We start from the raw sequence: 14253 nt of genomic DNA, 5'->3' as shown, positions 1-14253 counted from the left end.
AAAAATCAGTGGTAGGGGAAGTCTTACCAACAGCCTAGAAAAAAAAATATGGTCCAGAAGAAGAATGTAGCATACTTGGAAAGGACACTGGCCAGAGCAGGCTTTGGTTTTGTTAGTTATGGACAGGAAACTCACAACCAAAGGTGGCTTGGAAGAGAAGAAGCACATGGATCAAAGAAGAGGAAACACCGTAGTGTATTCACCAAATCTCTGTCCACTGTTGAACAGCAGTGGGAGAGCAGAGATTTTTGTGCTTGAATAAGAAATTTAAAGAAGTAATTTAAGAACAGTGTAAAAATCTAGAAAAGGGAAGCAGCCTTAAGTGATTGTGGGCAGCCCCCAGCATCCTGGAATAAAAAGAACATTGTAAGAGAAAACACAGTCCAACAGAAATAATGGGGACGATAGAGGGAGCCAAATTAATTCAAAAAAACATTAGGCAAAATTGGTACCGTAGCTCTTCTGACAAAAAGAGAGATTAGGAGTCTTCATTAAAGTTCACAAAGTTCTTAGCAGGGTAGAGAGTGGGGATACTACAAAGCTGTTTGACCTAGTGTCAAGAACAAGCCGAGATGCAGCAGCAAGATAAGCCACGGCTGGACATTACAGGAATTCAGGGAGGAATGCCAGCACAGAGCAAGACAGAAATGCAACATAAACTCCCCTTACATGGCCAGGGGACCAAAAGTTAGCTCTGTGGAAGAATTAGGCATTAGGTAATACTGTAGAATTCTGTAACCGGCCCAGAGGAAGCTGTGCCCGAGGATCTCCGTGCTCGAGATTTTTCACGCAGAGCTGTTGGTACTTTATAGTGATCCTGCATGTTGACAAAGTGCTCTGAGTTAGCCTGCCCTCTCCTCTCACAGTTACTGCAGTGCAGCTGGAGCTGGCTCGATCCAGTGCAGGCAGACACAATACACAAGAGATCAGATCCTGTCTTGCTCAAGATCAAGTCTTGCAGTCATTGTGCCTTGAAACACAGTCAGGGTTTCAGTATAACATATTGGTCTCCTTCAAACAATAAATGAACTAAGTCAAAAGCTTTTAGGGAAAACAGATGCAAAGGCCGAACTTAGAAAGATAGCTAATAAACCACTTTAAAAACAGTGTACATTGGTGGGGGAGGCATAGGAAACCTATTTCCTGAGTGAAATTTACAGCAAAGGAAAGCAAGGTCTGGGTCTGAAGAAAAAGAGGCTTGGTGGTACCTCTTGTGTCATCCTCTTTGCCACTCCATTTCTCAGGCGACCCTCACAGACCCCCAAAGAGCACAGCAGTTGCCACACCAGATGAGCCTGGTAGCCCTCCTAATTCAGTCTTCTTACTTCAACAGTTGCTACTCTCTGATACTTCAAAGAAAGGTGCAAGAAACCCCGTAGTGGACAATTATAGAAGAACCCGCCCACAAGGGAAGTTTTTCCCTAATCCCTCGCCATCAGTTAGTGGTTATGTTGTGCCTTGAAGCCTGACAGTTTATATCCCTTCTAAAATTTATTTATATCCTGTCTAATGTGACCATGAATGTTCTTGGTGTCCATATAAATGTCTAATCCTTTTCTGAATCCTGCTAATCTCCCGGCCTCAATGAAAGCTCATGGTAACAAATGCCATGTGTTAATTACACATGGTACAAATATTTCCTTGCACCATTTTAAATTCGCTTCCTTCCAATTTCACTGGGTATCCCTTGATCCCGCGATAGGAAAAAGGGCAATGAAATTAGAGCTTGTTCATTCTTGCTGAGCCACACTGCTGCTCCTTGATTTGTTTCTTCTCTAAACTAGCTGTTCCCATGCTCAGCCAGTTTTCCCCGGTCAGGCTGTTAGGCAGTGGCCTGAGACACAGCACCGAGCTTACGCCTTCACCTTATTCTCTGTCGATACGTTCATTTTGAAGGGAAAAAGGGAGAGGAAACCCCGGAGACCTCAAAAGTACATGCTTGTTGGAGACTCTGAAATCAGACTGCTTTATGTCAGCAGGTGTTAGCTCAGCAGCAATACGATGACGCTGACTGAGACCACCAGCATTTCCCTCTCTGACGCCTCCAAGTCAGAGTGGGATATCTGCAATGTGTTTTCCCCCTTGGATCTTCAGGCTGCTCCTGAAAGGGGATATCCCCCTCCCACTCCAACTCAGGCATTTTACTGCTTCCTTGCATCCACGCTAGTTAAGACCAGCCCATGGGATTAGTCCAGTTCTGAAGGAATTGCCCTCAGCCACAGCCTAAGCTCGGCAAATCTCTGCTGTGCCGTGACTGTGGTTGAACACCAGTTTTACAGAGGTTTCACTGGAGGTAGGACCCTGAGCCGAGGCAGCTGGGCACAGTGATCCTTTGTACCTGTTTTGCAGCTGGACTGTGGTGGCCACAGAGAGGCTGTCAGGTGATGCAGTGACAGCACACAAAGTCACAGCTGCTTGGTGTTTCACGGAAGCTCGGTCCCATTAAGGCAGTTCCACAAGCAGGTCATTAATACCTATTTGCTGCTGAATATTTTCCCCTAATGCAACTCAAAACAGGGCAGCGTTGCTCTTCATTTCAGGAGGAATGGAGGCACTGGGAGTGCGGGTGACACTCAGGAGGCTGTGTGGCTCCTCGCGCAGCCGCACGCGGAGAACAAGAAGCGCCGCTCGGGCTCCCCCACTCAGAGGCACGAGTGAGAGCAGAAACCCTGGGGGATTCCCAGGGGCTCGCTGCACCCAGGAGCCATCCGCGGTAGCTCCCGGGCGCTCCCAGTGACCAGCCAAGGGACCGGGACCGGGAGCACCGGAGCGAGCGGGAGCCCCGGCCCGCCGGCCCCGGCCGCCCCGCTGCCCCCGCCCCTGTGGGCGTGTCCGTGGCGCCGTGGGCCTGTTGTTGTGATGAGCGCCGGGCCCGCCCCCTCCTCGTGCCCGGCCGCGCGCCGCCCCGCCCGCCCCGCCCTCACGCCTTTTGTCCCCTCCCCGCGCCCCGCCCCGCCGGGCCCGCTCCGCCCCGCCCCCCGCGCGGCCGCGCCTTCCCATTGGCCCTGGGGCCCCGTGACACGCCCCCCGCGCCCCGCGCCCCGCCCCGCCCCCCCGCGCCCATCTGTTCCCGGCGGCGCGGCGGTTCCTGCGCGGGGCGCGGGCGGCGGCGCGGGGAGGCGGAGGATGAGGGTGATGAGGGTGATGAGGGTGGTGAGGATGGGCCCGCGCAGCGGCGGCCGCCCGCGGTAGGGGGGGCAGCGGCAGCAGCAGCGCCCCCGCCGGCCCTGAGCCGCCCCGTGCGCGGGCGGCAGCGAGGGGGCAGCGCGGGGCCGCCGGGGGGCGGCCGCTGAGCGGCGTGGCGCCGGGGGGCGGGCGGGGCCGCAGCGCCGAGCGGCGGCGGCACACGCAGCCGCCCGCGGAGTGAGGGAGGCAGCGACCGAGCGGGCGGACGGCGGCCGCGGGAGATGTGCCCGGAGGAGGACGGCGGCTGCGGCGGCGGCGGCGGCAGCGTAGCCGGCACCGGCGGCCCCGAGGCGGCGGCTGCGGTGGCGCTGGACGAGCTCCGCTCCTGGTGGGAAGTCCCGGCCATCGCGCACTTTTGCTCGCTCTTCCGCACCGCCTTCCGCTTGCCCGACTTCGAGATCGAGGTGAGAGCCCCGCGGACGCCGCGCCCCGTCCCGCCGGACAGCCCGCGGGCTGCGTCCCCGCCGCCGTCCCCGCTGCGCCCCCGCTGCCCGGCGGATCCCGCACGCCGCTGCCGCTGCCCCGCGATGTGGCGGGGGGCACCCCCCGGCCCCCGGCGAGGCGCTGGATTCCGACGTGATGCAGCGCGGCGTGTCCCCCTCCGCTTGCGGCGGACCCGGCAACTTCCCCGTCCCTCCGGGGCGCGTTCGCAAACTTTCGGCGCGCCCGTCCCGGGCGCCGGTGGGCGGCGGCGGGCAGGAGCCCCCCGCTCCAGGGCCGGCGGGGCGCACGGCGGGGGCGGCCGCGGGCGGAGCGGGGCCGGCCCCGCCGGGCCGCATTGTTCCGCCGGGCCGGTGTCCGCACACAAAGGTGGCGGGGGGACGGACGCGGCACGGAGCCCGCGGTGGGTCCCCCGTGCCCAAAATGGTGGCGGCGAGAGGCGGGCCCGGGCCGGTAACCCCCCACCTCCCCCGCGGGTGCCAGCGGCTGTTGTTGGGGGGTTTCCCCAGCCCGCTCAGCTGTGCCCGGGTCGGCTCCTTTTGTTGCGAGTGGGGGTCCCCACCTGGCCGGTGCCGCCGCGGGGTGGGGGGCGCGGAGGGTCCTGCCGAGCCTTTCTCCCGCATCCCGGCGAGGCCGGAGAGCTCCGCGGGGCACCGCGCCGCTCATTGTGCGGCTCAGCGGAGCCGCCGGGGGGATCGACGGTGCCTTCACCACCGCCCCTGTCCCTCACGGAGGGAAAGCTCTCCGCTTTCGTACCTCCTTACCCGTTTTCCCGTGTAACTTTCTTGTGTGGGTTGTTTGGGTTTGGGTTTTTTTTTTTTTTTATTTACTTATTTTCATGTGCGCCGCTAATGTCCCGTAAATATTTTGTGCGCTGGCTACAAATGTTACAAACAAAGTGTGTCCTGGTAGGAAATCTTTTGTGCTTGCTGTGAAAAGCTATTCTTGCCAGCGCGTTGGCAATAAACCGGGTGAATAACGTGGTGGCGTGTGTTTTTTAAAGACAGTAATTGCCCCGTGAATGCGAATTCCAAAGATGCTTAAAAGTTCAATGGGATGCGCGGAGTCCTAAAGAGCAAAACTCCTCGAGCAGGATGTGAATTTCTGAAGAGGGGGAATCCCTTATGCGGTACGAAATCTTGAAAGGGGATAAGATCTCTCAATGATGCAACTTCTTGCGACAGGGAACTCCCCTCCCCCTCCTATTGATGCCAAACCATTAAAGGGGGAGGCTCTCCGGGCCCAGCAGCGCAAAGTCTTGAAGGAACCTGAATTTACAATGATAAAAGGGCCAAGGCACTAGCCTTTCACCTTTGGAGGCAATTAGCATCTGGCTTGCTTCACAAATGAAGTAAATGTGGGCTCCCCTTTGGTTCCCGGAGCACGCTTAGGCTGGGGGAGTTAACATCATCACTCGGAACAAATTAACTTGCTTTTTTTGGGGGGGGGATGCCCGGGAGCAGGAGGAGGAGTACGGGCGCGTTGGTGCTGGGGGTGTTGCAGAGCAGAAGCAGCACACCGAAAACATCGCCAAAAAACTCCGTGCACGTGGATGGCCTGCAGCCCTTGGCAGAAATGGGTTTTAAAGCATGGCGTTTGTTCGAGGGTCGGTGGAAATTGCGGTTAAAATCGGGATGCTGTGAGAGGACGGATGCGGCTGTCAGAACTCTGCTTCTTCAGGCACGTGGAGTAAATCTCCTTCCCCGGCACAGCGTGAGCAGCCCAGCTCGAGCAGTTTCCAAAGTTGCCGTTCCTTGAAGCTCACCATCTTGTTACCTCTTGCCTGGTGTAGTTGTTCCAGTCTCATCGCTGTTTTCAGGGATGTCTGGGAACAGATCTTTGCACAAAGAGCTTGCCCAAATTGGTTTGAAACCAATGGCCAGCTATGAGACTTACACTTTTTTCTAAGAGTACTGCTCTGTGTGATTTTTTTTTTAAATTTGTGCTTTATTTAGCTGCATAAGGAAGATTTCTTCCATGGTTTTTGACCTAATAATGTCAGTGCCCCTTCTGGCTGTCTCACTGCTACCTCTGAGACATGCTTGAGTTTCAGGGGTGTCTGAATAAAATGGAGGTGGCTATTTTTCTAGGGGTTTGTAGAGATGCTAGGATTTAAAGCACATGTTAGGGGGAAATAAAACCCTAGCTAGCCATAAAAAGTGAGTCTGTGCTCATGTATATTTTCTTGCTTTAGCTTTGTTTATTGTGGGGAGCTGTGCTTGTGGCTGAACACCAGCGGATTAAGGAGTGCCCCTCCCCTCAAGAGTCACTGCCCCTCATGTGTAACCCAGGGGTGATTACCCCAATCCATTTGGATGCAGAGTAAAATGGGTGCTTTGAGTCAATCTGTGTATGTGGAAGGAGAAAAGGAGATCTCAGGCTCAGAGGGTTTCAGCTGGAGGATGGTCATGCTCAAACTCCTTGAGCTTCACAGCTGATGTTTGTCCAACTCTGTCTTATGCTGGATGCAGCTGGATCTTGTTGGATATTCTCTCCTTCCTAGGAGAACTGAGCTCCTCTGAGCTTAAATTCTGGTTGGTGGCTCTTTTCTTTGCTGTTTTTGATACCAGTGTATCTCCAGTGGGGAGTTTGGTGCTAAACTCTTACAACATCGTTACAAAAGGCAAAAGTTTTAAACAAGCCCTAATTCTGCTTGAAACAAATATCCCCTGCTCTCACTCTCCCTCCAATTTCAGCAGGCGGGTGAGGTTAAGGTTTCACAGCTACCGTCCCTGCAGTCCTCAAACCAGACAAAACCTGATCTTCCAATTTGTGGTGTTCTGTTGGACATTTTTAAAAAGCCCTTGCTATTTTTTGGTTTTCTCCCCTCCTGCCCTCCCCCCCCACCCCTTCCCACCTGATATTTTTTTTCTTCTGGTGGATCTGTCCATAGCTAGCGGGAAGGCTCTGTAATGATAGGCCATCTAGACCCATCGCTCCCATGCCGAGCAGATTTGCTGAGGGTATTTGAGAAGTTTGGGGTCATTAGTAATATACAGAGGCAGAATGGAAATCTTCTCTTCTTTTTTTTTTTTTCCACCTCTTCACTTTTATAAATGCAAACCCTTTACCCTCTACTTATTGGCCCAAAAGAAAATGAAGCTTCCAGGCTGCCAGATGCGGGGCTGCCACCGGCAGCTGGATGGCAGGAACCTGAGAAGCAAATGTTTTGTTTTTCCTTTTGCTGGACCGGTGTGTAGCCAGAGACTGCAGGGAAAGGGATGTCCAGAAAGAAAGAGGCGCATCCATCAGGCTGGACCCTGGGCATTGTTTGGGGAGGGGGTGGGCACAGCTGGCCCTCATGCTGGCTCTGGCAGATGCAGGCGCCTGACGAGGTTCGTCTTTCTAAATCTCTGCTGCAGCATCACCCGGCAATGGACTCAGGAGGGGTTCAGCCACCGCCAGCAGGTCAAAAGTTCAGTGGGACAGAAGCGGGTGCTTCGGGACGTGTTCAGCTTCATGCCGTGTTTTTACATGGATCTGAGGATGGCAGAGAGCACTTCTGCCTTCTGGGGTGGGTTGGTTGTTTTTTTTTCTTCTGGCTTTTAAATGGCTGCCTTGTCAGCCATCTGCTGTACAAAACTTTCATGCCACTTCAAAAGTGCTCTTTTAGTTGTGTTGGCTTGGTTGTCATGGCATATTTCTTGGTGGTTTGTAAAATCACAGAATCACAGGATGGGTGAAGTTGTGAGGGACCACACTGGGTCATCTGATCCAACCTCCCTGCATCAAACTAATCTGCATCAGTGAGTTTGTCCTTACCTACTCTAACAGCACTGCGGCAGGAGGAGGTGTGGCTGTGTGGGGCACGTCATTTCTTTTGGTTGTCATTGCCTTGATGGACAGAAAGGATGCTTTCCACAGTCAAGTTAGTGCAAGTGATGATAGGGAGTGATTTATTTCCCTCTTCAAGACTGGACTGTAATGTGGGACACCTCTTGTGTCAAAGTATCTTCTGGCCATGTGCCCTTCCCCTCTGCAACTGAAATATCCTCCTGGCAGCTGTGGGGATTGTTTGTATCAAAAATATTGGGAGAATATTTAACGTTTTCAACCGTATTTCAGCGCAACTTGGAAACGCTGGACAGGAGCCAGTGTGGCGTGGCCACCCAGCTCTTTGGCATGTGCTCCCAGGAGCTGTGGACTCAAACATTTAGGGACTTCTGCCTGGGTAGGTCGAGGGGAGGTGACTTTCCACAACGTGCTTGAAAATAGTCAAAACATTGTTGTTAACTTAGTTTATTTGGAAAAGGGGGAAAAGCCACATTACACAGGGAAAACATAAATCTTTTCCTGTGGTTTTTAAAAGCGCCTTTGGGCAAATTGCCTCTGCTGTTAACTTCACTACAGCTTTAAGCTTGCCTCTTGCCCCTTCCTGGCACTTCAGGCTCTGGCTCTGGCTTTAGGTACATTCCTCCCACCCACAGGCAGGGCACTGCTGCTCTTGCCTACCTTTTTCCTTCTGTAGTGTGGTATCTCCGTGGCAGTTCTTGAACAGGCTCTTTCTGTCAGGAATATTATGTGGCTGTTAGAAACCAGCGGCTGCTACTGCTCCCCTGGGTCCCCCAGGAGGAGGGAAGAGTGTGGAGAGAGGGAGAGCTGGAGAAGGAGAGAGCAGAGAACAGGGTTTCTTCTATCTGTGCAAATCAGATACAGCTTTAAAAGAAAGAAAAAATTAATGTGTTAAACAGAGTGTTAGAATTTTGATACTTTGAAAAGAACTTTTCCTAGTGAGAGCAGGATGGCCAAGTATGCTCTGACCTCTGCTGTCCTATCACGTTAAGTCCTGCTGAAAATTCTCTGTGGATCCCCTTGCTCTGCCCTTTGGGTGTGTCTCTTGGGATCCATGACACCAAAATGGCACAACCTTCCTGTTCTGTCAGTGGCTTGTATGGGGTTAATTACACGGACAGTAGGGTACGGTACCCGGGTACAGCCTTCACCCCTCTGTAGCTATTCGGGTCTGGTGCTGCATTATTATTTGTATTACAGTAGCATACACAACGTCTACTGGGGCCTCATCCTGCTCTGTGATAGTTGAGATGGCCAGGTAGTTTCTGAGCAGAAGAATTTAAAATCTAAGTAAGATCAATGCAGCAAGAAGGTGCCGCAAGCTGATTAAAATGTTGGTGAATTCATGGTGGTCAGCTGTGATCATTGAGGGTAGTTCTGGGTTTAAACGCCTTTTCAGTAGAATAGTTCGGTCATGAGGACGTCCGCCCCTCTTGCCATTTGCCTGTTCACAGTCGGCAACATTGAAATGGAAGGGAGTGGGCAGTGACTGAAGCAGCAGCGAACAATAGATCTGCTCACTAAAACTTCCCTCTCCTGTGAAGCACCTTGCTTTAGGAAAAACACGTTGTCTGAGGAAAGGTGGAGTAACTGGCAGTGCAGGGAGAGGTGCTGTACAGAGAGTAGACAGGGCTGGAAAAGATTATGGAATTCAAATAGACTGAAAAGAAAGTGTTGGTCCTGTTGTGTGGAGAGACCCATTTATGGACCACTGTGTGAATTTGGGATATGTACTACAGTCACTCTGTGATGGTTCTGCTTCCCCTGGGCAGCACCAGCTTCATCAGAGTAGAGGGTGCGAGCTGGGTGTTTGTTGTTTAAAAAACAAAACAAAATCAAGGCTTGATACTGGTTTTGTTGTTCTTTCTACCTGTCCCATCCGCTGTTTGGTTCAGTTGCTGCAGTGCCCCATCCCTCTCCCCATGTCTGCTCCAGCGCCAGCTCTTGCTTTGCTGGTCTTCGCTTTTGCTGTCTTGGTTATTCTGTTCATAATAGAATCATTAACACTCTACGTGTCCGTGTTGGGCTCTAGAGTTCATTGAGATTAATGGAGGGGGGAGGCAGAGAGATACTTCTCAGAGCTGTTGTTTCAAGTGGTCTGCAAATTGGGCAGCATTGTATCAGTTTCCATTTCAAATGCAAGTCACATCTTTCCCAACTGTAGATCTTAAACTTTTGCACTCGTGTTTACATTTTGTATAATGATACTCTAGTGTAATTGGATACAAAAAACAACAACAAAAAAGGAATAGGTGGTTCAGGAGGCTGATACGTGAGTTAAAACGTTATCTTAAGCCTATGAAAAGGAACAAGTAGTGAGTGCACGAAGCCAAAGGGTGTCTGAACAATGGGTAAGGAAGGTTATTTTGACAACAACATTTTGAATGGATCTGAGTTAGGTGACAGGGGAGTTGGGGAATGACTGCAGCAGTCGAAGGCAGAAGAGAAGGAGGAACACGGTAAGAATTTCAGAGATTCGATGGAGCACATGGAGGCTGATATTACAGAATTTATGTGGTGTTAGTATAGGCAATTCTTCTGCTGGCACAGCTGACACTGAAAATCATGCCTGGTGTTAGCTGAAGTGTTTGTGTACCCACAAGTTTAACAGTTTAAGCTGAGTTTATTTTAAGACTGATTTAAGATAATCAGGTGCGAGTCTTTCCCCACTAGAAAAAAAAAATAGTATTTTGTGTAGGAGCTTAAATATGACTTTGCTTTGCTTAAGAAGACCCAAATACCACAAAAAAACCCGTGCCAATTCAATCAGCCGATTTAAACTTCTGCACAGCGCCTCTAAATTAGGCCTCAAAAGTTTTTCCTTGTGGAATTTGCTCTGACCAAACCAGCTAAAAGTAACACCTTTAAAGTGTTGCAGCTTTATATGTAGACCTGCTTAACTGCGGTCTTTCTCTCCCAGCGCATAATGCCGGCAGAGCTGTGCCATTCTGCCCCTGGCATCTGTTAAGTGCCTGCATGAAGGGTGAAGAATTAACTTTTGTAATGGCAATGGATGCTTTCATAGACTTCTTTCAGGCAAAAATCTCCTCAAGAAAAGGGCTGTGGGTAGAAATGACAACAGCCAAGGAGGTAAAATTCCCGAATTAAAAGTTTATCGTGTAAACCTTATTGTAGGTAGGTATGAATTTTTTTAAAAATTTTTTCTCCCCCTCCTCGTTACCAGAAGCAACAGCATCTGCTGTGGTGGTGGGAACAATGCAGCCTAGTGATTCCTCCTTCCTTACAGTAGAGAATCCTGTTAAACACACAAGGCTGTGCCTCAGAGTGTATCCTTTCAGCAGGCTTGTTCCTTTTAATGGGTGCCCATTCCTGGGGTCTCCATTGTTTCACCAACAATAGCACTAGGGGCAGCTGATTTGGTTGACAGAAAATGCGTTAATTTAACAGATCTATTCCCTTTAGCCGGTCTCCTTCCTATTGTGCCCCAGTTCTCCCCCAGTTCCTGGGGAGGAGGGCCTCGAGAGCAGGGTCTGTTAGGTGGAAGGCTCCTGCAATTAGGAGGGGTTTGCAGCCTTTTGTGTGAGGAACAGCAAACAGCTGATGGGGAAAAGTGGTGAGAGTGCAGTTTGCTTACTGGCAGAACACTCATTTTTCTGCTTTTTGGGGGGGGCTTTATGGACCGCCTTTACAAGGGACGGGGGAATAACTCTACACTAAGCACCGATGGCAGTCAAGGTCTTTGCTTTGCTCAGAGGTGGTCTTGCAGCCCAATGTGGCAACTCCTTTCAGGGCTGGCTCAACTTCTTGACAAACTCTTTATATACTATAAATGCTTAACTAAAACACCAGCTTTCCACTGAAAAAGCAAAGCTGCTGGTATTATCCGGGGTAGGACTGTTGAGGGCTGGCTGGGGAAGGCAGCATGTAAAGTTAACACCAAATTATTAGAAACATGAGGGGCGTAATGGTCCTCAGGGACCCCTACCCTGGGCTAGGCCACCAGTTTAGTGTAGTTTTTGGACTGGTCTGATTTGAACAGTGCAAGCTCTTCACCCTTGGGTGCACTCACACTGGATCAGCTCTTCCCTGCAGTAACTTATCTTGGTTCAGTAACGGAGGGGGAGTGTCTTTGTTGGTTTTTGCATCAGTGTGGTCAAGCTGACTCCTTCAGCCTGGTGGGAAGGAGAGCACATGCACTGCTGAGGGGGCAGTGAAACACGAAGCTCTGCTTTGGGGGCTGCCGGCTGCCAGAAGGATTTTGGCTGCCAGAAAGAAGATCTCTCTCCCTTTCAAGCCTTCGCTTCAGCCACGCTTCTGCCTCTGTGGTTTGCCCCTTTCCTGGCACCATCCCAGCTGCTCGCTGGGCCCTGGCCGGGTTTTTGCAGGGGTTGTAGTCCTGTGGTGGGAGCGGGACCTCCTGCTTTTGGTGGTTGCAAGCTGCAGGGTCAATCCACTGTGGCTCTTGAAACCCTAGCCGTAGTTTAGTTCTGGTTGCTGGGGCTGGTGATGTAAAAGGAGCTCTGGAGGGTCTTTTTCCTTCTCTTTGGTAAAGCCATTAATTCTCTGGCTCCTTCTCTCCAGCTAAGTCTGCTATAAAGGGGCTGGAGCTTTGTATGGCTGGAGGGCTGGAAGGCAGATCTAGTATTCTCCTTTCTGGTGAGCCCTCTATGTAGGGAGTTGTGTGGCAGCAAAAATATTTATATATCTATAACACAAGGCAAAGAGGGTTGTGGTTGGAGGCTTTTTTTTTTTTTTGCTTGCTTGGGTTTTTTTGTTTGTTTTAGGAGGCAAAGGGTGAGAGTTCACTTAAAGAGCTTGACTCTTAATAGAGCTTGTCATTGTTGCTAATATAAAACAAATGATGAGCATGGGAGAGGAGTCAAAGGCTCCCTCTTCTGGTGTGCTGGGAAGGTTCAAATACTGAAAAATAAGCAAGGAAAAAGACCCCTTCCATGCTTTCTTGTGGTATTTGTTGACCTCACTTAGTTGTAACCCTTACTGGCCCACCATGTAAGCCTCTTCATGTCCCCTGAATACACAACATTAACGGCTCTCTGTGGAAGTGAAATGCATTTGCAAATGCAAAATACACTGTACTTGCAAGAGAAAGTGGGTCCTGGTTTCAGAAGGGTTCCCAGTCTGAGCATGGAAGATGGCAGCCCTGCGTGCCCCTGCGTATGACATTTCTCAGTGCTTCCCTTTGCTTCTCTTTACTGCGCCCTCCTCTTGCAAAGATCACGTCGAGTCCGTGCATTTCCCAGGCCACATGGGTGCATTGGCATGTAAACGTGTTTGGGATGATTGGAGTGGCCAAGTATGCTGAGCACTCCCTCTAGGAAAGCGTGTCCAAGGCTCCGGCACTCCTGTTGCTTTAGGTTGAGCCAGTCGAGAATTCAAACCTTATTAGTGGTGGATTGATGGAGAAATGTGCACAAGGAGTAGTACTTTGTTGGGATTTTTGGATGAGTTTTCTAAAAACCGTTATATACCGTAGTACCCCTGAAATGAAAAGGATTTCGGAGCATTAGAGAAGGGACTTTTTTTTTCTTTCATATTTTTGTGTTCTTCATGGAGAGCTGGCCATCACGTGGCTGTTTTTCCCTGCGTTGCTAGCGTGGACTCAGGAGCAGTGGCTGGTGGAACCTGAGGACATCAATTCTCAAGCTGCCTTCCCACAGCAGCTCCTGCCACCGTCTCGGCTGGCAGCAAAACTGCTCGCCCGCATTAAAAACCGCAACACTTCTTTCTTTAAAGTGAGCTACGCCTCACCAGAAGCAGTTCCCCCAGCCAGCTCCCTCCACAGCCCCACAAAAGGGTTGTACCAGCATGACTGAGGCAGTGGCACGGGAATGGAAACAGGCAGCGGGGAGGGGAAGGGCTTTTTATAGCTGCCACTTCTGCTGAAAGAAGCGCTTATCGCGCTGCAGCCCTGGATAGCAGGTGGAGTGAGCCTGCACAGGTAACAAGAGGTCACGCAGCAGTGAGGGCACCTGGGGAAGAAACCTTATCAGTAAAACCCTCCATGAAAGGGTTTTGGGCTACATCAAGCCTCGCTACATTTCATTTTTTCTTTTTCAAGTTAACGTTCTGGTTAGAAAAGTTTTAAATTGGAGTTAGATGGTGAGCCTGAGAATTGTTCATTCTGTAGTCAGTGCTGAACATGCAGCTGAAATCAGTTAAACTTCCCTGTAGCTGAGAGTCTTGCACAAAACCAGAATAGTGCAAAATTCTTTTTTAGAAATGCAGGCTTTTTTTTAAAAAAGGCAAAACAAAACAAACAAACAATTTTTCCCCAGAAAAAGGTTTCAGTGTGGCTCTGGTCACCCAGCTATGCAGATATCTACCCGTCAGGATTTGTTTGCCTGTGCTGAAGAGGCTGGAGCAGCTTGTCTTGTCGGACAGGGCAGCCATGTAGAATAAAAAGGGAATAGCAGTCTCGATTTCCATTCTTTCAGCCTGATACAAGGTGCCGAGGCACTGAAGACTATTTTGCCCTTAAGATAATTGTGAGTTGGAGAGGATCAAAGGGCTTGAGGGGTTTTTTTTGGTTGAAAGGGGATTTTCTCCATGGACAGCTGCAGTAGTGCATTAGTAGTGCAATGGATTATCTTTCCATGATCTGTAGGATCTCAACCAGCTATCGAGGGGCCCCGCTGAAGGCTGCTGCTTGGGGAAGGCAGAGTGGAAGTCTCCTCTAGCAGGGAGACCTGTAACGCCTGGGAGCTCGGACCACTTGACTCCCCCTGCCCCAGCAGGGTGGGTGGTGCTGGATATTCTTAGACTGCAGATAGTGCTGGGAGCATGAGGAAAGGGAGCCCAGCTCTCAGTCATGACTAACTGCAGCTGATGCCCTGCATCCACCCTGCTCTCCAG

At 50.9% G+C, this 14253-nt stretch overlaps 1 protein-coding gene across 1 annotated transcript in view; it reads left to right on the top strand.

The window, feature by feature from the left end:
- Positions 1–3394: 3394 nt before the first annotated feature.
- The window catches only part of LOC104692291 (cat eye syndrome critical region protein 2), a 100998-nt gene continuing 90139 nt past the window's right edge, over positions 3395–14253 (top strand). Inside the window, 1 exon segment of the mRNA XM_039571042.1 lies at positions 3395–3590. Within this exon segment, the coding sequence (XP_039426976.1) occupies positions 3408–3590 (183 nt within the window). The 5' untranslated portion in view covers positions 3395–3407.

Source organism: Corvus cornix, chromosome 1A (genome assembly GCF_000738735.6).
Source record: "Corvus cornix cornix isolate S_Up_H32 chromosome 1A, ASM73873v5, whole genome shotgun sequence".
Lineage (NCBI taxonomy): Eukaryota > Metazoa > Chordata > Aves > Passeriformes > Corvidae > Corvus > Corvus cornix.
Note: the sequence above shows the minus strand (reverse complement) of the source record. Positions and strands in the feature narration are given on the sequence as shown.